Raw genomic sequence first — 26071 nt, 5'->3', positions numbered from 1 at the left:
GAGACTGTAGAGTTTATGGTTCTCCCAGCTGACGTAATTCACTTTAGCTTTGTGTATCATTTCTTATTAACGAAAATATGTCCCATGCAGTATTGAGGTTATCAGAAGTTGCATCTAACACCACTGTGATACTGTTCCTTTGGCTGCTTTTTTGTTCCATATCCCTGATTTAAGCTAAATTAATGTTGTGCTGTGTTTTAAAAAATGTCAATCAAATGAGTTCAATTTTTCCATCACCAGAAAAGCTTGTAGTCTGACCAATGGGGAAAACAATGGAAGATGTTTTATATAATTGCTTTGTGAATTAACTCAACCAAATGGACGGAGTAACCCACTTACTTGATCACTTCTATTATGCCATACAAAATGTACATACACCAAAATCACTGCTTAACCCCATACTGTTTAGTTTATACAGCCTAAATTTCTAAAGATAATTAAGGAAAAGCAAACTCTAGGTTATTCTTGTTAACAGGAGAGAAGCCATGCATGAATTAGTGGGGTGGTTCTCAAAGCCTGGTCCCTGAGGTGCAAGAGCATCAGCATCACCTGGGAATCTGTTAGAAATCACATTTATCAGGCCCAATCCAAAATGTACTGAATCAAAACCTTGCAATCGTTGCTTTAACTAGCTAGCCATCCGGGGGTTCTGATCCTTGCCAAAGTTTGAGAACTACTGGATTAATGAAACCTAAAGACTGTCTTGATGGTTTACTTTATCCAATGATTTCAGGACTTCTGTCATACACAAGTTTGGTAATATCACAGCCAGTTATCTCACTGGATTTTACTTTTTTGTCTTTCCCATCTTAGCCCCAGGTAGAAGTGTAAATAATGAAGGACAGAGATGAGACAACAAAATGTTGGAAACAATCAGCAGCAGGTAAGTCATGGTTTCTTTAGAAGCTAAATACCTAACACCTTTGGCCAATGCACAGTTCTTTGTAAGTCTGTCAGATTTCAAAAATGACTAGTTAATTCATAAAATTAGTTAATTCTGTCGTGTGCTATGAGTAAATAAAGGGTAAAATATGACAGGGACGTTTGGTTGATTTGCTTTGGGCAACAGAATTAGTAGAAGTAGAACAAGCTGATATATTGCTATTCAATGGTCCCCAAAGAGTGTCTCTTGGGAGAACTGAGTTGCTCTGAAGAGAAGGGATTACAAGTAAATTTGGAGATTTTTACCACAGATTCCATTTTCAGATAGATAGATGGTGTTTAATTCTGCAGCAAAAATACCAGAGCCTGCCTCTTCCTTCAGAACCCCTTTGCTTTTCAAGCCTGATGCAGGAATCCTGTAAATAAACCTAATACATAGTTTGAGAGTGAGAAAGCTTTGAAACATTAAGTCAAGAATTTTGTTCAAGCCGCCTGCTAAGGCAGATCTTGAATTTGTAGCAAGGTAAAAGTGAGGAGGTGAGAGAGCCAGCCAACTAAACTGGAACAAATATTTCCACAAACAAAAAGTTGAATTTCCAAAGGTTACATTTTGCCCTTTTTTGTAGATCCACTTTCAGATTTAGATCATTATCGGCACAATCACAATTCTTTCCGATTTAAAATGCCTTTCCAAAATGGTACCAAAACTCTGCTCTCTAACTGGCAAGTGTTGGCTAAAAATTCACTTCCTAAAGAAAAGATACTAGAATAAAGCTGCATGGCAAGATTTTTTTAAATACAAAGTTTAGGAACACGTATTTAACATCATTGCATTCTATTTTGTGACTTACAGTGAATATGTATATGTGAAGTTTTCAAAATAATCAAAATTCAGTGAGCACTTACTACTTGCCTGACATTGACTGAGTCCTTTTAATTGTGTGATTTAATTTTCAACAATTCTTGAAGTAGGAATGATTATTACTCCCCATTTAAAAAGTGAGGAAGTTGAAGCTTAGGGAAGTAACGGAAGTTGTCCCTGCAGTCATTGGCAAAGTAGGGGTTAGGACCAGTACCATCTCTCTCCAAAGCCCACTCATCTGAACCCCATCATGCAGCAATATTCCCCCAAAACATCACTTAATCTCTCAGGTCTTGTTCTTGAGTTATTACCTATCCAAAATGAACTCGTTTTTACAAATGAACAGGCTGGAAGCCTGTCCTCTAAACCGGGCAACATCCTTTTAACATCATGGCTATGTCTGACAAGCGCCTCATCTCTCCCAATCTGTGATTCTTTGTCTCATCCTCACAGCCCAAATCCTCACTGAGTAGCCTCTGGCCTCAGGTATGTTGCTGCCTAGAGCTCAGCCCTTTCTTGTTCTTCCTGGCCTCGAGTCACCCTTATGGAAATAGAGACTGGAATCTGATCTTTGCTAATTTGTCCATTACTCTGAAGCACATTTATACTAGGCAGGGCTCAGCTACTCTTATTAGTCAGCTAATCCTTTACCTGGTCCAGTGTTGCTAGTTTTAAAATGGCATCAAAATTCAACCACCTCTCAGCCCTTCCTCAAGCTGACCTGAATAAGACATATCCACCTTTTCCTAGTTAAGGGCCTTTTGTATTCTTATAGGATATCCCATTAAGTTCCTGTATCTAACCTAAGAGAAACTGCTTATTTTCAGCTAGTTTAAATAAAAACAAGAGCATACATTTAACAAATTAGACCATGTGCTGTTTTCTGAACTAGTTTCCTGAGTTTCATTTAATCTCACAACCAGCCCTAAGACAGGTAATAGTATTTTGACCAATTGAGACTTAGAAGCATATAGCTTGCCCATTATCACACTGCTAACATGTGGTGAAGCCAAGATATAAACCCAGGCCATCTAACCACTGAGCCCATGCTCTCACCATTCCTCCATGCTATTTCCCAGAGCCATCCAGAGCAGATGAATCCTCAGCCCTCAAAATCTACTAAGATCTGCTACACTCATTCTCCCTATTCCATCCCATAGGTGTCTGCTGTCCCTAACCACAGGAATTAGACTTCTCCTAATTGTTATGATTCTTTTAAAATATCAAAATATTATATTTAAAAGAAAACAGATGTTTCCTCACATCTTGTGCTATTATAGTCCATGAAAAGAAAATAGGGGCAGGAGAGCTGTTTTATAGGCCTTTCTATAGGACATTGTCTTTTTTTCCCCCTGCCTCTATTCCTACTCTTCTTAATACCACTCAACTTCTAATAGAGTTCTGTTCTCTATACTCCCCTCATTTTGTATTCTGAATGGGCAGAAAGACTGGAGCAAAGTCTTATCTGAATTGTGATTCTTTCATTTGTTGGTATTTGTGTAGCCTAATTCCTTATATCATCAAAGCTGAAAAACATCATAAGTATTTGAAATGACTCTTGTACAGCTTATGTTATCAACTGAATATTTGTGAAAGCCTATGTCCTTAGCTGCACGCTACTTCATTCACACAGGACTTATGTTGCAACAGGCGTTCAGTTTCAACAGAAACAGAATTCGACTGCAGAAGTCAACTACATTCTTTCAAAGGAAAGTGCAACTACACCTCTTGAAATGCTGAATTATCACTGACTTTTTATCCTCCAGTGTATCCCTACATTTTTCTATTTACACATTCATCCAAGTATTGCTTCAGATGCCTATTGAATACTTTTTGCCAACTACTGTGCTTAAGTGTTGGGTATGGAAACACAAATAGACAAAAGCACTGAAATACAAGAGCTCGCAGTACAATGAGAAAAACAGACACAAACTAAAGGTTTTAATATGGTATATAGTGTTTCAGTAGGATGCGAGATGCTAAATGTACAAAAGGAATAGGGATTTACCTTGAGTCAGGTAGGGATAGGAGAGGGGAAAAAAAGCTTCATTGTGAGCATATCTAAACACTCTTTAGTAAGAGGGTGTTGGTGACTGAATGGTTAACAGTGATAAGGAAGGACAATTCTCAAATACCTGACTAGTCCAACTTGGTATACATCAATGCTCTTAACTGAGATTGTGGAAATAAGAAGGTGCTACAATGCTGAGTATAACTCTGGACATACTGAGTTTGAGTGTGTGTGTTACACTTAGGTGGTTTACCAGAGGGCCAATTGTATTTATGGGAGTAAATATGAAAAAAATCACATTTTGCTTATATTGATCTTCCCAATTGTTTCATATATGGTGGTAGTCTGCATACTGTAGGTGTATAAAATATGTTTGATTTCATCCTTTCATATTCCTTATTGTTTTTACAAAGATTAAATAATACAATCTAAATCAAATATTAAATCCACACACCAGGTCAAAAGGTTCAATAAATTTACGAAAAAATTTCTCAGCCTAAGACCTTTAAAATCAATATTAATATCCTTTTAATAATCTAAGATATAATATCATCAACAAGTATTTTACTTGAATAGAAAATAACCTTTCTTGGTTATGTAGGGAATAGTTAAGTAATTAGCAGTCTTTTACCCTTCAGAACGGTGAACTTCCTGGGGTCAAATGGAAATCAAATAAATGCTATGTAGTAAAAGCTTGCTTTACAAACAAATAATAGTATTGTCAAAAGTAAAAAATACTATAAACAGGTAGGGGACACATTGCAGATGATATCACATAGTAAATGTCTTAGAATGTTAATTTGTAGAGGCTGGGCATACGATTTAAGAAGAGAATTGGGATGTGAATGTGTGTTGCGAGCTCATACATTTACAATATGCACGGAGGGAGATCAATTTGCAGGTTGTATGTCTTTTTGCAAAAATCTGATCATCTAGTAACAAAAATTAATGAAACAAATGGCAGTTCATGAAAATCCAAAGTACAAAGCAATCTGTCATTGGATTAAAAATAATGCAAACGTCATGGGACTGCTGGCTAAGCTAAATAGAATAAAATAAGCCAAATCCATGTAGAAGGTGATTTTGAAATAAAATAACTGAGGTGTTTGCTTTGATTCCTTCAAATGGCTTAGAAATATCTGGAAGAAGGAACCAGTTCTATCTGGGCCTTGCTATTTTATTTTCATTATTGTAAGTCAGAGCCAATAACACTAATGACTTTGATAATGCTAAAATATGTGTAAAGTCAACTTTAGCCTTTTGCAATATTTTAAAATGGGAATAACATGGCTTTAACATATAAGAACAAGAACGATTTTGATGGGGTTATTCTAAATAGGTTCAGACCTAGAGTAGGTTTTCAGGGGAGGAAGCTGTGATGGGAGAATTGGCAATAAATTGAAAGCAAACACCTCAAGAAAACTGGAATCTTTCCACTGGAGCTGGTCATTTATTTATATTTAAACTGTTATCTCCCTCAAAGGAGTCACAAATTGCTTGCAAGGAAAAAAAATTTTTTGCTACAAGTCAGCTTTGCTGTTAATGAATTGGAGGTTAGAAACCCAGAGCATTGGAGCCTATTATCCTCCAAGAAGAACATTTCATATTTTAAAAATCCATGAGGCTTTGAAGACATATTTGATGTCCTTAGAAACTGTGACACATTTGAAATACCTTGAAATATCTGTGTACATTTTCCAGAGTCTATATCCATAACACTTTTTTAAAACCTCTAGAAAGTCCAGGGTAATATGTAACTCAGGTAAACAAAGACATGGTGAAAAGGTTCAGCCTAATCGCATCTTTCCCCACTTAAGCTACCTCAGAATGTTTATATGCTCACAAAAAGACAATTTCCTTGATAGCAAGCTCTCAGTTCTCTGTTGGAGTCTACTTACTCTTTCTCATCAAACAAACTGTCATCCATAGTGTCCATGGCAGGCATTATTAATCAATCAGGCACCTTGCTCCCTCAGAATCCGCTAAATAGCATGGGAAAGGAAACTTATTTACCTCTCAAGAGGGCACATTTTAACAGGGTTGTCCAAAAAAACTTGATTCTATTTATGGCACAGATACATCATCCATTGTATCGCTACTTGTATATTTGAATTAACTTGTTTGATTTCTATTGTTTTCTTTACTAGCTATCAAATATTGTTTGATACTGACAATTTTTTTTGAGATGTTGTCTTGCTGTCACCCAGGCTGGAGTGCAGTGGTGCAATCTCGGCTCACTGCAACCTCTGCCTACCAGGTTCAAGCAATTCTCCTGCCTCAGCCTCCTGAGTAGCTGGGATTACAGATGTGTGCTGCCATGCCTGGCTAATTTGTGTGTTTTTAGTAGAGACTGGGTTTCACCATGATGGTTAGGCTGGTCTTGAACTCCTGACCTCATGATCCGCCCACCTCGACCTCCCAAAGTGCTGGGATTATAGGCGTGAGCCACTGTACCTGGCCAACAAATATTTTTATCTAAAAGATGTTGCATTTACACTTTTGTTTCCACAGCTGATTTTTAGGGACATATTGTGCACTTTTTTGTACTAATACCATATTATAATTTGCTAATTAAGGAGAAGATTTAAGTATTAACAGAAATGCAAAACATTTAGGGGATTTTAAATCAGGTGATAAAAATTGGCTGCATATTTTAACAAGGAAGGATGGTGTTAGTAAAAGTGAGCATCACAGATATGTTGTATTTACTGTTATTAAAAAAAAAAACAAAAAAAACAAAACTTCAAAGCTGGGCATGGTGGTTCATGCCTATAATCCCAGCATTTTAGGAGGCCGAGGTGGGCGGATTACTTGAGGCCAGGAGCTCGAGACCAGTCTGGTCAACATGGTGAAACCCCATCTCTACTAAAAATACAAAAATTAGCCAGGCGTGTTGGCAGGTGCCTGTAATCCCAGCTACTGGGGAGGCTGAGGCAGGAGAATCACTTGAACCCAGGAGGAGGGGGTTGCAGTGAGCTGAGATGGAGCCACTGCATTCTACCCTGGGTGACAGAAAGAGACTGTGTCTCAAATAAAACCACATTAAAAGAGTTAATATTGCAACACATACTGATCCCTGATAAGTGAAATTCTATGTGATAACTTCTGAAGAGTTTCTAATTCCAAGGGTATTCCCATTTGACAACAGGATTTGTAAAGCAAATATCTTCCAGCTCTAAGTAATGGATCAATTACACAGAAAAGAGGACGAGAGGTCTGTTACCTTTCCTTCAGGGCTTCCTTTAAGTAATGCCAGAGAATCAGCCAGTGCTGAAGGCCAGTTGTTAGGAAATCTGCATGGAATGGCTCAAGATTAAATTGGCAAAGACCTTAGCAGAAAGGCACTGCAGGCTCAGTCAGGCTAAGAAAAATTTCTCAGCCTTGCTGAGAAATTTACCAATTGGCTCTCTGGTAACTTTCTCAACTGGACATATTTGTGTCTTCATTTTTAATTCATTTAGGTAGGTAGCAGTGCTTCATAGTTGGCCAGTCCACTGATTAACTGTCTTCATTTGCATTTTTTCAATTATAGGTAAGTAAACCTTGGGGACTCCCGTGAAAGCTTAATTATAGTCAACAATTTTCCTAAATATGGCTTAGAGCCATTTTTTTTTTCTCACCAATAAAGGCAGAACAGTTTTTGCTCAACCCAAAACAAGGCATTCTTTCTAACATGGAAATCTTGAAGATAAGTGGGAGTGCTGATAGGTTGGCCCTTGGAAAGTTAGGAACAGAGACACCTGTTCCTCTAACCAGTCTCCGCCTTCTTTTCCTATACTTCTTCTTTCCTTGCTTCCTTTCAACACCCTCCCTTATCCCAACCCTTCAGGATCTCCTGCCAGAGACCTCCTCTAAGTTAGTGGTTTCCATGTAACAAAAAACTCATGAGGAATTATGCAACAAAGAGAAGAGCCAACAGGCTTTCAGGCACCTCCCATAATTGGGAAATATTCTTGGGCAGAGAGACAGTCCTTATGTCACATGAATACGTAAGGCATTAACTGTTCATCTTGTCATCCCTGATTCTGTGCATCAGCATGTCTTGATCACCCAAGGTTTATGTCTTATAAATAATTCTGCAAGGAGCTAAGCCTCCTTTTTACCTTACCGATAGGAGAGCCAGCTAGCAGAGCATCAACACCTTTGATCCCTCTGTTTCCACCTTTCTCCCTCCCTAGGTGGTATCATCATGACCATAAGACAAATGTAAGAGGAACCATTGTCTAAGAACCCACGAGAAGTACGTTTTCATAAAATGGATCAAAGTGCCACTAAATGACCCTGCTCGTATGAACGTGGTATCTGCTGCTAAGTACTGAAGGCCATTTAATAACTTGCAAAATGGCTCCTACCCTCCAGCATGCAATGCATAATCACGGAGAGAAAAGTAGACTAGACGAGTCAAAGGCTGTGGTTTGGGTGCAGGTTGGTGGAGTACTGTGCCTGGAAAATGAGCAAAATCTGAAGATCCAGAATGATTCTTCCTCATTTTTTCACTTCCCTTCTCATCTAAGCCCTAGGAGCTATGTCCTAATGTGGCATTATTCGGGGGATGTAAACACGCATGCAGGCTGTGATCCTCTCCTCATCAGGTGTATAGAAATAGCCAGCCAAAGTCTCTGTTGCTACTGAGGTCCAGGATGAGGAGAGAGCAGAGTGATTCCGTTCCCATTGAGTGTTTGCTGCCTCTCCTTGGGACCCCAGCCCCTTTTGTGTGATCACCTCTTCCCCACCTCTTTCTTCCTCTCCTGTGCACTCTCTGTCTCTAGTAATTCTTACATGCATGCTTTCATCTGTCCTACCTTAAAGCCTGAGTTCAAACCTTGATTGGATGGATCACTAACTATAAGATCTTGAACAACCACTAAACTTACCTCTACCTCATAAAACTTCTTTAAAAGTAAAAACGAACATGGCACTTTCTAGTCTTATAAAACATTAAATGAGATAATGTCACTGAAATTGAGTGCCTGGCACATGATAAGCCCTTAACAAATCTCAGCTTTTATTATTACTGTGACCCACCTTTCCTTAAATCACCAAGTGAGTCCAAACATGGTCTTATAAAATTTATATTTCTCTTTTCCTACATCTTCCTTCTTATTTTTTTTCCTTTCAAAGTTTCCCCCATTCAGCATTTTAGACTTTCTTTAACTCTCTTCTTACTGAAGCTACCACCATCTTGGCTTGGTCTCGGTGCCTAAATCTTACAGTTTTAGGGATAAGGAATGGAGAAGTTCAAGAGGGGAATAGGAAAATACCAACACTTATGTATCTTTTCTAGCACTATTGAATCCTTTAGATGGAATAAAGGGGTAGTCAAGACTGAGTGCAAGAAAACATAGGAATCGTATGTAAAGATGTGACACCTAAAATATCTAAGAACATTTAGGACTTGGTAAGGAATACTGATAATAGAGAGTCAAGATGGCTCTACTAGAACGAGGAAGAAAGGTAATCTAGCCTGGGAAGCTGATGTTTAAATATCTAATTTGGGAATCATCAAAATAAAAAACAAATGGTGTTACCTCGTAAAGGATGACACCTTACTTCATTGACTCTGAGTATACACTGTTGTCAGACCCCAGTTGAGATTCCTTACTACCCCTAAAAGGGAGCCCCTTCTTGTTTGGACGTGCCCACCAAACATTGAAGGCCAAATCTCCCAAAGCCCTGGGTTTATTTCCTTTGAAACACCAACACTTGGGTTCCCTAGCATTGTTTCCTAAATCTTTAACTGTATTTTGCTACAAAGCGGGTTACAAATGCATAATTTTTTATCTTTTATTTGGTCTTAAACCACTGAAGCCAGCATCCACCATCTCCAGCTAAGAATGACCTTATCTCAGCATCTAAGTCCACCAATAAATTCCCAGTTTCAAATCTACCTATTCTTTAGGATTACTTGAAAATCTCATCCAACTAGCTTCCCAGAACATAAGCACAGCCATCTTGCTGCCTTTGGTACTGCTATGCACACATTTATTAACCAAATAAGGTAGCAAATGTCAGGTTATATGAAAAGACCTTCCAAAGAACAAATCCAAGGTTACTGAAAAGGACAGTGCCTGGGCTAATGGCTGTACAAGTCAGGAAAAGGCAAGAAGATATATATCAAAAAAAAAAAAAAAAAATAGCAATGGGCATCCTCAAGACAACCCATACTTGTCAATGCTCTAAGCCCTTTCTAGAACCAATGAAACAAGGATGATTAGTGTGTGACAAACGTACTGCCATTTCTTCATCGGTATCCTTAATAGATATGCCCAATCAATCAGGACCTTTTTTCCTACTGAACCTAGCCATGGTCTCAGCATTCTTCTCAACATATAGCTCAGTCAAACACCAGCAATTGGTGAGAGTTAGCAATCAAGATGATACCATTTACCATATCCAATATGGGCCTTCTATACAGAACTGTATAGGAGAGGGCTATGATTTGACTCATGTCACCTGTGCAATCATTGCTCCAATTAAGAGTAGTATATTAATATCACTTCTACCTCTAATATAATTTCTCCTCACATAATTCATAAAGAAGGAGCTCTTAACTATAGCACAGAAAACTGAAGTGAAATGTTAGACACACATGTAGCTATATAAAATAATTCACTACATTAACCTAAAATTTCAACTCTTTTTTCATTACAGAAATTAAGAGGAAATGCTATCATCATTTAAGGGCTCATAAGAGGTCATTAGTACAATAGTTTAAAAATCAGTAATTTTAATTAAATTAGTTTTAAATTTGAGCAGTTGATCCATGGGTTTTTAATAATTGAACGCTTTTTTTTTTCTGTCTACTTTAAAATATTTTTTGAGTAGACACAGAATAAATGCCCTCCAAATCATTTTCTTTCTTCCTGGTCACTGCTCTTTCCATTGTGAGCTATAAATCCACCACTAACATTAACACACGTTCAAATAATTTTCAAATGATTACCGTGTACACGATCACAGATGCAGGTAGGGGTTTTCTATTACTTTTAACAATGAGTTGTAACCATTCTATTATCTATCTTCCATCTAAATTGTACTTCAGGTTCTTTCTATAAAAGTCAGGGAAAGGCAAGAAGATACACATAAAAAAAAAAAAAAAAAAAGCAAAGGGCATCCTCAAGACAACCCATACTGAGTTCAAACCTTGACTGGATGGATCACTAACTACAAGATCTTGAACAACCACTAAACTTACCTCTACCTCATAAAAGTTCTTTAAAAGTAAAAAACTCTTCCCCACCTGAGATACCTGTAAGGCTTGCTCCCTCACATCCATCTGATCTTTATTCAAATATCAGTTATCTTCACAAAAACCACCACTTGACATGAAGAGAATGATCTAAGCATCTGTAAGCCTTTTCTTGTGGACTGTTCCCAACCTTCCAGAGACAGTGAGAGCTCTATGATTAACTCCACCCTTGCCCCAACCTGATCCTTTTGCAGTCCTCTTCATCTGTTATTGGCAACACAGTTCTTCCCACTGCTTTGGTTAAATACCCAGAATCTTATGCTACAACTGTTTTCTCCAACTCAACATTTAATCTGCCATCATGTCCTGTCAGCAACATCTTCAAAACATATCTATTACTTGGTCTCTTTTCATCTTTTTCACTTTTATCCACGTGGCCAACTCATCAGAACCTCTTACTGGCTTGTTGCTAAAGCTTCCCCTAACTAGTTTCCTTGCTTCCCACCCTTTACCCCGTTTATTCTCAAATGTAAGCCAGAAGGATCCTGTTACATGAACTCAATATCACTTATCTTAACAACCTGGAGTGGCTCCTCAATCACAGACTGAGTTAAATCCAAATCTATCAAAATGGTCTTCACCATGGGGCCCAATACGTGCGATTTTGCTCTGATTAACTCAACTCCTAAATACTGGTTTCTTGTTTACTGCTCAGAAAGACCAGTCATGTTTGCAATGCAAGGCCTTAGCATTTACTATTTCCTCTGCCTAGAAAACTCTTCCCCACCTGAGATACCTGTAAGGCTTGCTCCCTCACATCCATCTGATCTTTATTCAAATATCAGCATCTTGGTGAAAACTACCCAAGCCATACTTTTGAAATTGCAGCTCCATTTCCATCCTTATACCTCAATTTGCCATACTTTCTCTATTTTAACATTCTTATATCCTCATATTTTTATGTTTCTTGTTCACTACCTCCCATTATATCCCAAACATCTAAAACAGTGCCTGGCATATGGGTCCTCCATAAATATTTGCCGAGATGTTGTTGAAGCATTGTAATTTTATGGGTGGGGAAATAGGACATGAAAGGCTTGTCCAAAGACACAAAACTAGGGCACAATGCCTAGTTCAGTATCCATTCTTATCACCTATTAATTCTTCCAAATGCATGAGATTGTCAGGAGAGTGGAATTCGGAGAAACAAAAGTGAAAGTAAACTTTAGCCAAATTGCAATACAAATCTATGTCCTCTTCCTCTTACTGTATCTTGCATGTTAGCATTTCAAGATCAGTCTTTGCTCAAAAAACAGCCACAATTTAAATCATTTAATTTTTGCTTTGTTTATAAAATACTGATATTTCTTTACAAATCATCTCCTCCATTAATAGCACCAGCATCTAAGAGGCACAGAATTATATGCTTGCTAGATATAGTGCTTGTACCTTAATAAATCGATCTTCATAAGATGTACAGTTGAATACCATCATTCCTGCTTTTTATATATGAGAAAATCAAAACAGAGAAAAGTTGACTTTTTTGGGTCTACTTGAAGGCTCATAAAATTCCTATCTGGGTAGAACATGCAGTCTTCTTTGACCAGGCGGATCTCCCATAGGCTTTTCCTGCCCTAAGTCTTTATTCCTGGCTATTGATGTAATTTATGTGGAGGGAAAGACGCCTTATGATGTGTTTTAACTGTTCACAAGCGTGAGTCAAGTGACAAAACAGTAATGAGGTGAACTTCCTTAAGCCATAACAGGAGAAAAGTTGTACAAACTTCCAATCTTGCAATCATGATTCACCTGAGATATGAATTAGTCAAGTAGCAGGGAACATCATCTTCTACTTTTTCATTTTCTTGCCAGCAACCAACAAAACTGTCTACATGTTCACAGAAAACCTGATTAAATACAACTTCTAATTCTCCTTATCCCTAAACATTATATACCATTTATTTATCAAAAAATTTAAAAACTTTTGCAACATAATCTTTTAATGTGTCATGCAGCACACACCATGAAATGTGAGACTGATAATATAATTTATAAAGAACCTAATACATATTACCTGTTATCATCCATACCATCTGAAACATGCTATTCCCTGTATTTCTTGTCCAACCACTAGTCTACAGAGCACAGAGATACCAGCACCATCCTTACACTGCACAAAGAACAAGATAATACATTAGAGAAACTGGCTCTAAGTCTTGGCTGTCCCAGTTACTAGCTGTGAAAGTTTGGACACTCTGTAATCTCTTTGAGTTTCTATTTTTTCAATTGTAAAAGGGGGTTAATAACAATATACTTTTGTGAGTTATTCTGAGGTCCAAGTGAGAAAATAAAGTACTTGTTAAATTTTAGAGAAGTCTGTGACTATAAAAGATTATTACATCACCTCTGGGTACCTTTGGGAAGTTCTTTTGGGATCTTCATTTTAATTTATTAGAACTCCTTGGTGCCTCAGGCCCAGGGTCTTCGCTCCACAGGAGAGGGTATTCCAACAGATGACCAGCATAGCATGAGGGCATGATAAGCCCTAGCAAAACAAGAGAAAAGTACTTCTAAAAGAAGTTTTCTTCTTCCACCTGAAGTACTCATGGGGTAAGCCTAGTTATAATCTTATCTTTTTCCAATTACAGAGAATGGTCAGGAAATACAGTTTCCAAAGTATAGAACACAGGAAACATGCTTGGGGCCCTTAAATTTGGCTTTGGAGTGCAGCACAAAAAGAAAAAAAAGTCAACCAAAAAATGAAGGTAGACCATTCTTTCAACAGGAGCTGTCAGCACATTGATGAGCCTGTCCTTGGTGGTTCCACCTTAAATCTGGTTGCCATTTATTCTAGAATCAAATCATTACTTATTTACTGCTTTGTCCTCCAAGACTTTGTGTGTGTGGTCATGTTGTCATAGCTAGATTTCTGGGTCTTAATGAATAAGTACCTTTTTGCCCCCTTTACTCATATGTTCGCCACTAAGGCTAGAACCATATAAATCATACTGGGATTTGCTGTGCAAATGGGGATTATGGAGATGGTCTGTGCTGTGAAGGATTCTCTTATGTTTCCTCGGTGCAGGCTGTCCCTGAACATCAATTATTTATCAGTCGGCTGGTCTTATGCATCAATTTAATAATCAATAAAAGTTGATTAGCACTTGTCTACTGGTTAATATACTTTATTTTTTTCAAGATTCAAAACATATTGAACCTCCCAACCAATTAAATCTCTACTATATGCTACTATCACTTAATTCTCACCAAAAAAAAAAAAAAAAAAAAAAGTGCTACATCACTTTAGGCACATCATTCGACAGATAGGAAACTGAGGCTTAGGGAGGAAGAACTTGCTACCTAATAGACAATTACCAGGGATTCAAGCGCATGACCTCTGTCCTCAGGTATAGTGCATTATCAATATACCACAGTTCCAACTGCCTTTAAATAAAAGATGTAAGGTGGTTCTCCTAACAAGCCAGGATACTTCTCCATATAGGTGCCTGCCAGGGCTTGGCCTAATTGGAACCTTCTAGTCTGTTTCTCCTGGAGTGAATGTACTTTAGGGAAAATTCAGCAAAAGCACCAAAGGGTTCCCTTCAATCTAAAACTGGAAATATCATCTCTTTGGTCCAACAAAGAGCCTCTGTGGATGGACAACATATTGTCTGTTCCCTTGCAACGAGGATGGGTTATACAAGAAACTTTCAAAACAACAGATTAAAGGAAATCGAATCCTCAGAGGACTGGAAATGCATAATAGTGTTGCTAAAAAAAAAAAAAAAAAAAAAAATTAAAAAAAATTAGTGGTTTATTTGAAAGAAAGCCACAAGTTCATGAAACTGGAAAATTTCCTTTAAAAAAAAAAGGACTACCTTTAACTTCCAATAAGATGATAACTTTTAACCAAGGAACAAAGATAAACATTAAAGGGTTGTAGAGGGTATGATACAGTATCTTACACCCACTAAAAATCATGCTTAAGATGAAAGTTTCCTCATGGCACAATTGCTATCTTAGAGTCTCTGTGAATATAGCCTTTGACAAAGTTAAATCACCTCCATATTTATTACACGATGTAAAGGTTGCCTCATTATTCCTTTACCTGATACATTAAAAAATGCCAGGAAAAGTTATTCAATTATACTACAGGTATATCTTTGAAAGAAAGCATGATTTCTGTTATATCTGAAGTCACTGCCTGTTACAGTTCTCCAATTTTCTTTTAAAAAATGAATGCTAAGCCATGCAACTTCTTCAGCTTCTACCTACAACTTGCTTGGTTTTTAGGGCTCACCCAACACTAATTTCAGCATTGCAGAGTTACTCATCATCATAATATATATGAACAAACACAGAAAACAATTTGAATCTCTAGGGAATCCTTAGCCTTATGTTCTTAACATTATTAAAACTATTATTTTAAGTATCACTTTAGTTTTTTCTTATTTTTTAAAATGTAGTTACTCATTCTCTCACCATGTAAAAATTTATTTTTGAGACGGAGTCTTGCTCTGTCGCTAGGCTGGAGTGCAGTGGCGCGATCTCGGCTCACTGCAACCTCCATCTCCCGGGTTCAAGCGATTCTCCTGCCTCAGTCTCCCGAGTAGCTGGGATTACAGGTGCACGCCACCGCGCTCAGCTAATTTTTGTATTTTTAGTAGAGACGGGGTTTCACCGTGTTGGCCAGTGTGGTGTCGATCTTTTGACCTTGTGATCCGCCGGCCTTGGCCTCTCCCAAAGTGCTGGGATTTACAGGCATGAGCAAAAATTTTAAAATGTACAGAGAGACTAGGTAAATATGTAATGATATATGAAAAGGTTTTCTAAAAAAGTGATATGAAAACATTTTTACCATTGGGAATAGAAATACATAAGCTCTAAGACAGGAAGATTTGGGGATAACCAGGCAAAGATGCAAATGGAGACCTTTGTAGGAAGGTTATGGCTAGAGGATGACTGTGATAGGCTCTCAGGGGTCTTTCTTTTAGAGAAGTGTACCTCCACCCACTCACACCTGGCTGGAAATGAGGTTGGCAGATAAATCTTGAACTATTTTATCTGCCATCTTCCACCCTTCCAGAGGGAAGACGTGAAAGGCTCCAGTTAAAGCAGTATGTATATCCTAAGTGAAAGGTCAAGATTTCAACTAGTCCTATGGTTCTCATCTGCAGGTAATTTTGCCACCCACTCCAGGATACATTCAGCAATGTTTGGAGACATTTGTGATTATCACTGCTGGAGAATAAAAGTTGCTACAAGCATCTAGTTGGGAGAAGCCAAAGATGTTCTTAAACATCCTACAGTGGATAACTACAACAAGCTTCCAATAGTAAAGAATTATCCAAATTAGGCTAGACTGAATCAGCCTAAAGAAGCAAACCCAGTTTTCCTAGAAAAGGGACTAGGAAAGGGATTAAACTGCCCGGAGAAATTCTCACTATAGCCTATAGGTTTCTCTTTCCTCCACTTCCTAGACCAGTGTTTTTAAAAGTGTGATCCATGAATCATCTGCATTAGGAACATTTAGGAATAAAATACAGATTCCTGATCCCTTCTCAGAGCTGAGTTTCAGAACTGTGGATTTCAGGAATCTCCATTTTGGTTGGCTATCCATGTGATTCATTTACAGAGTGAAATGTGACAATCACTATTTCACTTCTATTGAAGTTATTCCTTTCTGTATTTTCAACTACCCCCTCTCTGTCAGTGACTCCTCGAGGACTCCGAGTGACAAAAGAATGCAATCTTGATGAGAGCAGATGCCTTGGCTGGTTGCTCACTGCTGTTATGTCAAGCACCTTGCTTGGGGTAGACATGATATAAGAACTGGAGGGCACCAATATTATCCAAAAGACTATATTGTCTTTTGTGGGCAGAGAAGATAACAAAAAATACCTACTCATTTATTTAGTACACCTACATTCTGGACTCTGTGCTAAATGTATCATGCACATTAATACCATTAATCCTAATAATAACTCAATGAAGTAGATACTAATATGATTTTCCCTTTATCGCTGAGAAAATGGGGCTCAGAGAGGTGAAGCAACTTGCTCAGGTCATAGAGCCAGCTATTGAAAGTCAGCATTCAGTTCTTGTTCCACTTAATGGAGGGCATACACTTGTAACAACTGCACCCCAAGCCTAACTCTTCCCCATGCTTTTCAGATTCCTCATAAGATGGGAATCATTGTACCAAGTCAAAGCCTTCATTGGCAGCTTCTATCTGCCAGTATAACTCAGCAAGAGAAGGCTACTGGGAAACAAAGTCCTCCACCTCCCAGAAAAGCTGGTATTCTGTAGGCAGGAGTTACCTATCTTAATTCCCTCAAAAACATAGAAAAAAGCCTTTTAAACTGTTTGCAGAGCAACTAAATATGAGTTTTGAGTTTCAAAAAACTACAAAGAATAGGTTTGGTATAAGGTGTAAGGAAGGGATCCAATTTCAGCTTTCTGCATATGGTTAGGGAATCCTTTTCCTATTTCTTGTTTTTGTCAGGTTTGTCAAAGATCGGATGGTTGTAGATGTGTGGTGTTATTTCTGAGGCCTCTGTTCTGATCTATCGGTTTATATCTCTGGTTTGGTACCAGTATCATGCTATTTTTATTACTGTAGCCTTGTAGTATAGTTTGAAGTGAGGTAGCGTGATGCCTCCAGCTTTGTTCTTTTGGCTTAGGATTGTCTTGGCTATGTGGGCGCTTTTTTGGTTCCACATGAGATTTAAAGTGTTTTTTTTTTTTTTTTTCCAAATTATGTGAAGAAAGTCAATGGTAGCTTGATGGAGACAGCATTGAATCTATAAATTACTTTGAGTAGTGTGGCCATTTTCATGATATTCATTCTTCCTATCCATAAGCATGGAATGTTCTTCCATTTGTTTGTGTCCTCTTTTATTTCATTGAGCAGTGGTTTGTAGTTCTCCTTGAAAAGGTTCTTCATATCCCTTGTAAGTTGGATTCCTAGGTATTTTATTCTCTTTGTAGCAATTGTGAATGGGAGTTCACTCATGATTTGACTCTCTGTTTGTCTGTTATTGGTATATAGGAATGCTTGTGATTTTTGTACATTAATTTTGTATCCTGAGATTTTGCTGAAGTTGCTTAAGGAGATTTGGGGCTGAGATGATGGATTAAAGACTTAAACATTAAGACCTTAAAACCATAAAACCCTAGAAGAAAACCTAGGCAATACCATTCAGGACACAGGCATGGGCAAAGACTTAATGACCAAAACACCAAAAGCAATGGCAACAAAAGCCCAAATAGATAAATGGGATCTAATTAAATTAATGAGCTTCTGCACAGCAAAAGAAACTATCATCAGAGTGAACAGGTAACCTACAGAATGGAGAAAATGTTTGCAATCTATCCCTCTGACAAAGGGCTAATATTCAGAATCTACAAAGAACTTACATTTTCAAGAAAATCAAACAACCCCATCAAAAAGTGGGCAAAGGATATGAAAAGACACTTCTCTAAAAGAAGACGTTTATGCAGCCAACAAACATATGAAATAATGCTCATCATCACTGGTCATTAGATAAATGCAAATCAAAGCCACAATGAGATACCATCCACACAAGTTAGAATGGCAATCATTAAAAAGTCAGAAAACAACAGATGCTGGAGAGGACATCGAGAAATAGGATTGCTTTTACACCGTTGGTGGGAGTGTAAATTAGTTCAACCATTGTGGAAGACAGTGTGGCGATTCCTCAAGGATCTAGAACTAGAAATATCATTTGACCCAGCAATCCCATTACTGGGTAAATACCTAAAGGATTATAAATCATTCTACTATAAAGATACACACACACATATGTTTACTGAGGCACTGTTCACAATAGCAAAGACTTGGAACCAACCCAAATGCCCAACAATGATAGACTGGATAAAGAAAATCTGGCACATATACACCATGGAATACTATGCAGCCTTAAAAAAGGATGAGTTCATGTCCTTTACAGGGACATGGATGAAGTTGGAAACCATCATTCTCAGCAAACTATCACAAGAACAGAAAACCAAACACCACATGTTCTCACTCATAAGTGGGAGTTGAACAATGAGAACACACGGACACAGGGAAGGGAACATCACATAGTGGGGCCTTTCATGGGGGTCGGGTCCTGGGGGAGGGGTAGCATTAGGAGAAATACCTAATGTAGATGACAGGTTGATGGGTGCAGCAAACCATCATGGCATATGTATACCTATGTAACAAACCTGCATGTTCCGCACATGTACTGCAGAACTTAAAGTATAATAATAAAAAACCAAAATAGGTTTTGATTTCCATCCCCAAATTCTTGCTTACTTCAAATCGAATCTCATAAGGGTAATTTAATCCTTATTCTTAGCATCCTGTCTTGGTTGCTCATCTAATATTCATTTGCCCTTCTCTTTACTTAGTGGCACCTCAATTTTAATCAGGGCAGCAATGTACCTAGCTAAAACATTGTGTTTACCAGTCTCTCTTGCAGCAAACCATATGCATGGTGATGAAAGTGGATATGGAAGAAGGGCAGAAGGGTGGATGTTTCTAGGAAGGAGGGTGACTAACATAGCTAGGAAGCACCTGGTTTAACCCTCTCACCTCTTCTTCCTACATGAAAATTGGAAAGATGGAACACTAGCAGTAATCTTAGACCAAAAGATGAACTTGAGAACAGATGGGCCATAAAGTTAGGAGATGTCAAAGTCCTTGATGACTCTGTGTTCACTTTATTCTCCCTGAACTACAGACAGATATATTCCATGTGAGAGAAGTAACTCTATTTGCATGTTTCATCATTTGTAGTTGAATCTAAATTAATAAAAGGCTATATACAAATTTTTAATAGTGGGCATTAAATATTTAGTAGACTTAATTTAAAATATTTCATATTTAAATATAATTATATAATAATTTATATGTCATAACCTTTGCATAAGGGGGCAAATGCAACCAACCATGTTACTTTTAAATTTCTATTTACAATAAATTACTAATTTGATTCATTTAGCTTTTTGGGAAAAAACTCTGTAGGTTTCCGTGGCATAATCTTTTCTTAAAAGGGGTTTACATAATATATCCGAAAATGTAACAGACTAAATTATAAAGGCATTAAGTTAGCTAGAAAAATAATTGCATTTAATTGTTTGATTTTTGGCCCCAAATCCTAGGTAAACAGTGTACTTTGAAATCTAGCATTTGAAGTCAGACACTTTCACGTAGACATAAATGAATGGAAGTATGAAGGAATGACAGATTTCAAAATCAATTATTGGGATTTTTTGGGTGTGATACCTCACTACAATGGAAGGATGGATGATAAAGAAGTTAATGTATTAAGCATAGATTATGTGTTCATTATGCAGGGAACCAGGAAATAAAGAACATTCGAACATATTCCTATTATAACTAGCTTACAGACTAGTTGAAAGAAATATAATGACATTAAAGTGTCATACAAGAAATGACAGAAAAATACACCATGCTGTTGGAGAATATCAAAGAAGTCTTCTGAAGCACTACTGTATACCAACCACTGACTTTGTGACCTTCAGAGGATTTCAGAAGTTTCTGAACAGAGCATAATTGAAAAAACTATCTCATAGTGCATTTTAAATGCTTCATACAATGCCTGGCGCATACTAATCCTTCAGTTTATCTTAATATAACTGTTGATATTTTGAATATTTACCATGAGCAATTATCTCTCTGAGTAGCTATCACTATTCTAATAAAAATCTATCACTATTCTAATAAAAAGCAAAAGCCCAGGGAGGTTAAGAATGTTGCCCAGTTTCATCAATTATAAAAGAGAGAGTTGGTTTCCAAATTCACACCTAATGGCAATATCGTTCTTATAATTTTAACACTATTTAACTTATATTCTTCAGATCTGTAACAATCAAAACCACATAACTGCTGCTGTTCTCTGCTTGGTATTTAGTTAAGTAAAAGAGTAGGTCTTGAGATAATTTTGCCTGGAACATCTTTTTAGAACCACCCAAGGTTGTATTTGCTTTAGTTGGTGTAAGAAGGGCAATGACAGAGCCACAGATCATTGGCAAGAGATATCTGTAAGAGCTAAAAATAACTAGATATCTAGATCTAGATATATATAGATCTAGATCTATATAGATCTCTGAGATATCTAGATCTATCTAGATACGTAGAGATTTAATAGTATCACTGATTATTTATATGCAATAACCATCTTTTAGTTCTCATGCTTAATCACAATTTAAACCAATTTTCTTGAGAATATTCTTTTATTACCCTTAACTCCTATTTTTTCCAAAATCTTTTAATAATATGATCCTTCAATTATTTTACTCTGAAACTGCTTCTAAGAACATAGAAACAGAATGAGTCAGTTCTGTTGCCTTGCAGGGATTCTAAAACTTTGGTGTGAAAATGAATCACCTGGTGTGTGTTGGGGAGTGGGATGGGGTAGTTAATTACAGACTCCAAGAACCTACTCCCTACCATTCCTGATTCAAGAAATTTGCAACATGGCCCAGGATCCTGCATTTTAATAGTCTCCCCCAAACCCCCTGCTTAGCTGGCATGCAGATAATCCTGATCATTGATCAACACTACTTATTAAAATCAGCATGAGTCAGAAGAATTTCTTTGATATCCAGCACCAGCCTCACGTTTTTTACTTTTCTCCATCTTTCCAGCCCTCTAGGACCTTTTCAGGTCCAGTTATCCTGGAATACTTATATACCTCAATGCTATGGATATTTCGTTTCTTTTCTGAGATATTCCTCCCTCTCCTTCCACCTGGAAAACTCCTATTCAGTTATGTGTGAAGGCTCAAAAAAAAAAAAAAAAAAAAAAAAAATCACACCCCTGTATCGTTTTCTACAAAAACGGTCATAATATGTATTTCTTTTAAAGTGATTATTATAATCATAGCTACTAGTGCATGTACTTGTTTTCCATGCTTATTCTATGAATCCATCATATATAGAATAGGGAATATCCCATATTACATACTCAATGAATTTGTTGAATTATAGCTGTGACTGATGCTTTATTTCTAAAATGACCTCCAGTGACACTTAGGAGGAAGAAAGAATAGTTATCATCTTCATCATTGTTCTCTTGAAATAAACATAATCTAACTTCTGCTTGACTTTTTTTTTTTTTTTTTTTTTAAAGAAACTAGCGCTAGGAAAGTATTTCTTGCTTTGTTAAACTACCTTTGATCATACTACTTCACCATTCCCAAACAGAAAAATTTAGTCTTTGAAAGTGATTTCCTGAGAAAACAAATTCTAGAAGCTAATTCTGATGTCACAATAGGAAATTAGAAGCCATGTCACTGGATGATCTAAACGGAGTCCTTGTTTACTTACTAAGTTCTTAGAATCTGGTAAAGGGGCTAGGAGACAGCAGTTCTAATTGTGGAATTCCAGTCTTTTAGAATGGCTAAGGTAGTAATTTGGAAGAGATTTGAATGGCAAGAAATACAAAAACAGTTTTCCCTGCGTGAGGCAAAATATCCACTGCAAATCTTCTGCGAATCTACAGCAACAGAGAGGCTTTCAAATGTAAGTGTTCTTCGTCAATGTAAATAGATCATGCCCAAATCAATAACCTATTTCCAAGAGTATATGGGAAGGAGACTTGCATAATCATGTTCAGTTTTACTTAGTGTGAAAACCTTGTCAATATTGGCTGTTAAAGGGTGGAGAAACTGACGTTATTCTTGCTTAGTGCCCAAGGAAACTGCTTCATAAAATCATCTCGGTTACATGGATTCTCATTAGCTGATGTGGACATTTCCATTACCATCTGACATTTCTAAATCTGTTAATGATACCCCCAAATAATGATCCCTTTCCGCTTTTATCACAATACCAGAATATCTCCAAGCTAGAGTCTTCCTCTTTCCTTCCTCTGCCGTTGATGTATTTCTCTTCCATAGTTGTGACTGTGAGTGAGCATGTGGAGTTTTGTGTAACTGACTAAATACCTGCCTGATTATATCTTTATAATTACTCAATTCACTCACTTGCTGCCTCCTCAATTCTTCCAAAGACGTGTATCTCATCTAGTACAGTCAGCATATGATTTAGGGGAAAAGGGTTCAGATAAAGTATGAGGTTGAACTATAAGCAATACCTTTTGACACATGTTATGTCTGAACACAAGATATCTTCAGCTCCATTTACAATTCTGTGGTCTTGAAGACCTGGAACAATTCCCTGTCCTTTTTATATACAATAACACAAAAATCGAAACCATTCTGTTCTCAGCTAGCTAAAAGTATCAGCTTGTTATAAGACTCCCCAGTGCAATCCAGCCCACCCAGGCCGCAGGGATATTTATTTTGGCACTTACTGTATTCACTTCTAAGTTGGCACTTGGCACACGTATAGACTCCCCAAAGAGGTTGCACATTCCTCAAATTCAAGAGCAAGGCTTTACACTTTTGTTTATACCCCATAGTACATAATTCCATACTCACCAATTCCCTACTCACCCACCCTTCCAAAACCACATGAGATTTCCTGCAATATTACATAGGTAATTTAAAACTTTGAAGCCCCCGTAAGATCAGCTACATCTCTTACCCAGTAAATGTTTTTTACATCCCCATTAATAACACAAAAGTATGGAGTTAAAACATGAATCGGTCTTCCAAAATCACTATGTAGCTGTCTATCATGGATTCTGCCTCTCTTCATATGTCAATTTTTTTTTTTTTTTGAGACGGAGTCTCGCTCTGTCTCCCGGGCTGGAGTGCAGTGGCCGGATCTCAGCTCACTGCAAGATCCGCCTCCCGGGTTTATGCCATTCTCCTACCTCAGCCTCCGGAGTAGCTGGGACTACAGGCGCCAGCCACCTCGCCCGGCTAGCTTTTTGTATTTTTTAGTAGAGACGGGTTTTCACCGTGTTAGCCAGGATGGTCTCGAACTCCTGACCTCGTGATCCGCCCGTCTCGGCCTCCCAAAGTGCTGGGATTACAGGCTTGAGCCACCGCGCCCGGCCCATATGTCAATTTATAGATAACTTTCTGTGTGGTTTAGATTTAGCAGATTAATCCAATGATTTTGTCTATTTAAAAGAAATGGCTCAGTCACATATATTATAAACCAAATAGCATTATATCAGATAGGCAGCACATTTTAAAACCTTGTTTCCATTGAATGTTTTTTTCTGGGTTTAATAATTGTATGCACAAAATAAAAACGAACTATTCAATTATTTTCCCATAAACCATTTCTTCAATAATATACCATAAAACCATAGAATTTTAGAGCAGGGATGCATTAGAATATCTCTTTTTGATCATCTACCATCATTTTACAGATGAGGAAAACTGAGGCCCTAGTGATCCGAGTAATTTACTTAGAGTTACCTAACAAGTCAAGCACAGTGATAGAACTAGCATACTAAGTGTTCAGACCCCAAATTAATGCAACTTCCATTCCATTTCACTGTCTCCTTTAGAGCACAATATATGTATGTAGTTTAAAATTAAACTTTTAATACATACAAGATGAATTTAAAAAAACACTGAACATCACTATAAATGAAACATGCACATGAAGATAAATAAGTGCATGCACAACGCATTCCATGATAGACTCTCTGAATTTACACAAGCGCACAACACAATCGTTCTTAACTCACGAAGTTTAAAGATGATTGTGTCCCAAGGGTTTGAAAATATGAGCATTTCTTACCTGGCAGCTGTATGAGGGGTTGATAAAAGACATTAAAAACTTGAACTATGATTAGACATCAGATTTTTCTGGCACTGAAGGTTTGCTTCTACCTGGGTTTCAGGAGTCTAGTACTTTTAATGGAAGGTAGGTCAGAGACTTGAGAGGGATAAGCCAACATATAAGACATTGGCATTATTGCCCACATTGCAATACTAGATTGCCTACAGGTGACTGTCATCAAAATCTTCCTATTGGCCAGTTATGGCCCTACCTTTCTTTATCAGGCCTGAAATCTTTACCATTATAGTCACGTATTTAGGTTAGAAAACTTAGGTCTCAAATAACTTCAAAACTCATTCCCCAACCCCAGGGTACCAAAGAGGGCCGTATCAGCTATAGTGCTTTTAAATATAAAAGCATATAACTTTGGGGGACAGGGATTTATGCATAACAAAGAAGCTATTGATGAGACAGAAAGGACTCTTCATTTTAAACTGAAACCAATTCTCCAACACAAATATTCATCATGGCTAGCTAACCAGGGATGTATGTTTTGGAAAAAAAAAAAAAAGAATGATACCCTCTTTACATATTTTATAATACTCATAATCCACACCAGGATGCTTTCATCCCATCCTATGAAAAAAAACAGGGTTTCACATTCTGATGGTCAAACCCTTGCAAGAATACCCACCCCAGTGCTTTGATATCCCTTAAAGAGTCAACCATCTCCATGAACTCCCTTTACCCTTTTATACAAAAGTTTGCATCTTGACAGTTATAATAAGTACCCAGGAGAGAACAAGTGAAGAAGTGGAGAAAAGTGTCCACTCCAGTTGATCTTTTCTTTCTAAATACTAAGGCATATAAAAGAACTAATCAGTAATATAATAGAAACCCAAATGAAACAACAACAGCTTTTCATACCTCTTAACTACCAAGAGATCCTATGAAACAGCATCAGTGTTATGACATGCAACAACAAAAATGGGTAGTAAATCTGGCTGTGACACCTTGAAATGGCTGTGACCTCTTAAACTTGCAGGAGTTGTAACTTTTTTCAAAAAAATCACCATTTTAGTCACTGCATTAGAAGGCTTTTATTTGTTAACACCCAAAGTATTTGTTGATAATCCTCATGTATCATCCTCATGTACATTTTAACCTCCATGATTTTAGAAGGGCCCACTGATTCTCACGGCAAACATCAGTAAAGGATATTTCATGACCCTGAAATCTTCCAAACAAAGAATACATCCTTCTGACTAGCCTTCCTTAGAGAAGCTCACAAAGAGATTATAGAATGGATTCATTCCACATATGCCATGACTTTCAGTCCCAATGGGAAGAAAGACTGAGAAATAAAGAAATAAAAATACCATTTTCACTTCTCAAATTTAGACCACAATTGAAGAATATATCTGTGCTGTGGAATTTCTGACCCACA

At 37.4% G+C, this 26071-nt stretch overlaps 1 protein-coding gene across 5 annotated transcripts in view; it reads right to left on the bottom strand.

Moving 5' to 3' along the window:
- CTNNA2 (catenin alpha 2) overlaps positions 1 to 26071 on the bottom strand; it is a 1168663-nt gene that overhangs the window by 2659 nt on the left and 1139933 nt on the right. Inside the window, exon 19 of one of the 5 annotated variants that reach the window (XM_033175262.1) lies at positions 13359 to 13489. The exons of the other annotated variants lie outside the window; for them this stretch is intronic. Coding sequence (XP_033031153.1) covers positions 13388 to 13489 — 102 coding nt within the window. The 3' untranslated portion in view covers positions 13359 to 13387. The remainder of the gene's footprint in view (positions 1 to 13358; positions 13490 to 26071) is intronic. 5 annotated transcript variants of the gene reach the window in all.

The sequence above is a fragment of the Trachypithecus francoisi genome, unplaced genomic scaffold (assembly GCF_009764315.1).
Source record: "Trachypithecus francoisi isolate TF-2019V2 unplaced genomic scaffold, Tfra_2.0 Lachesis_group17, whole genome shotgun sequence".
Taxonomy (NCBI): Eukaryota; Metazoa; Chordata; class Mammalia; order Primates; family Cercopithecidae; genus Trachypithecus; species Trachypithecus francoisi.
The sequence above is the reverse complement of the archived record's forward strand: the minus strand, read 5'-3'. Positions and strand labels throughout refer to the sequence as shown.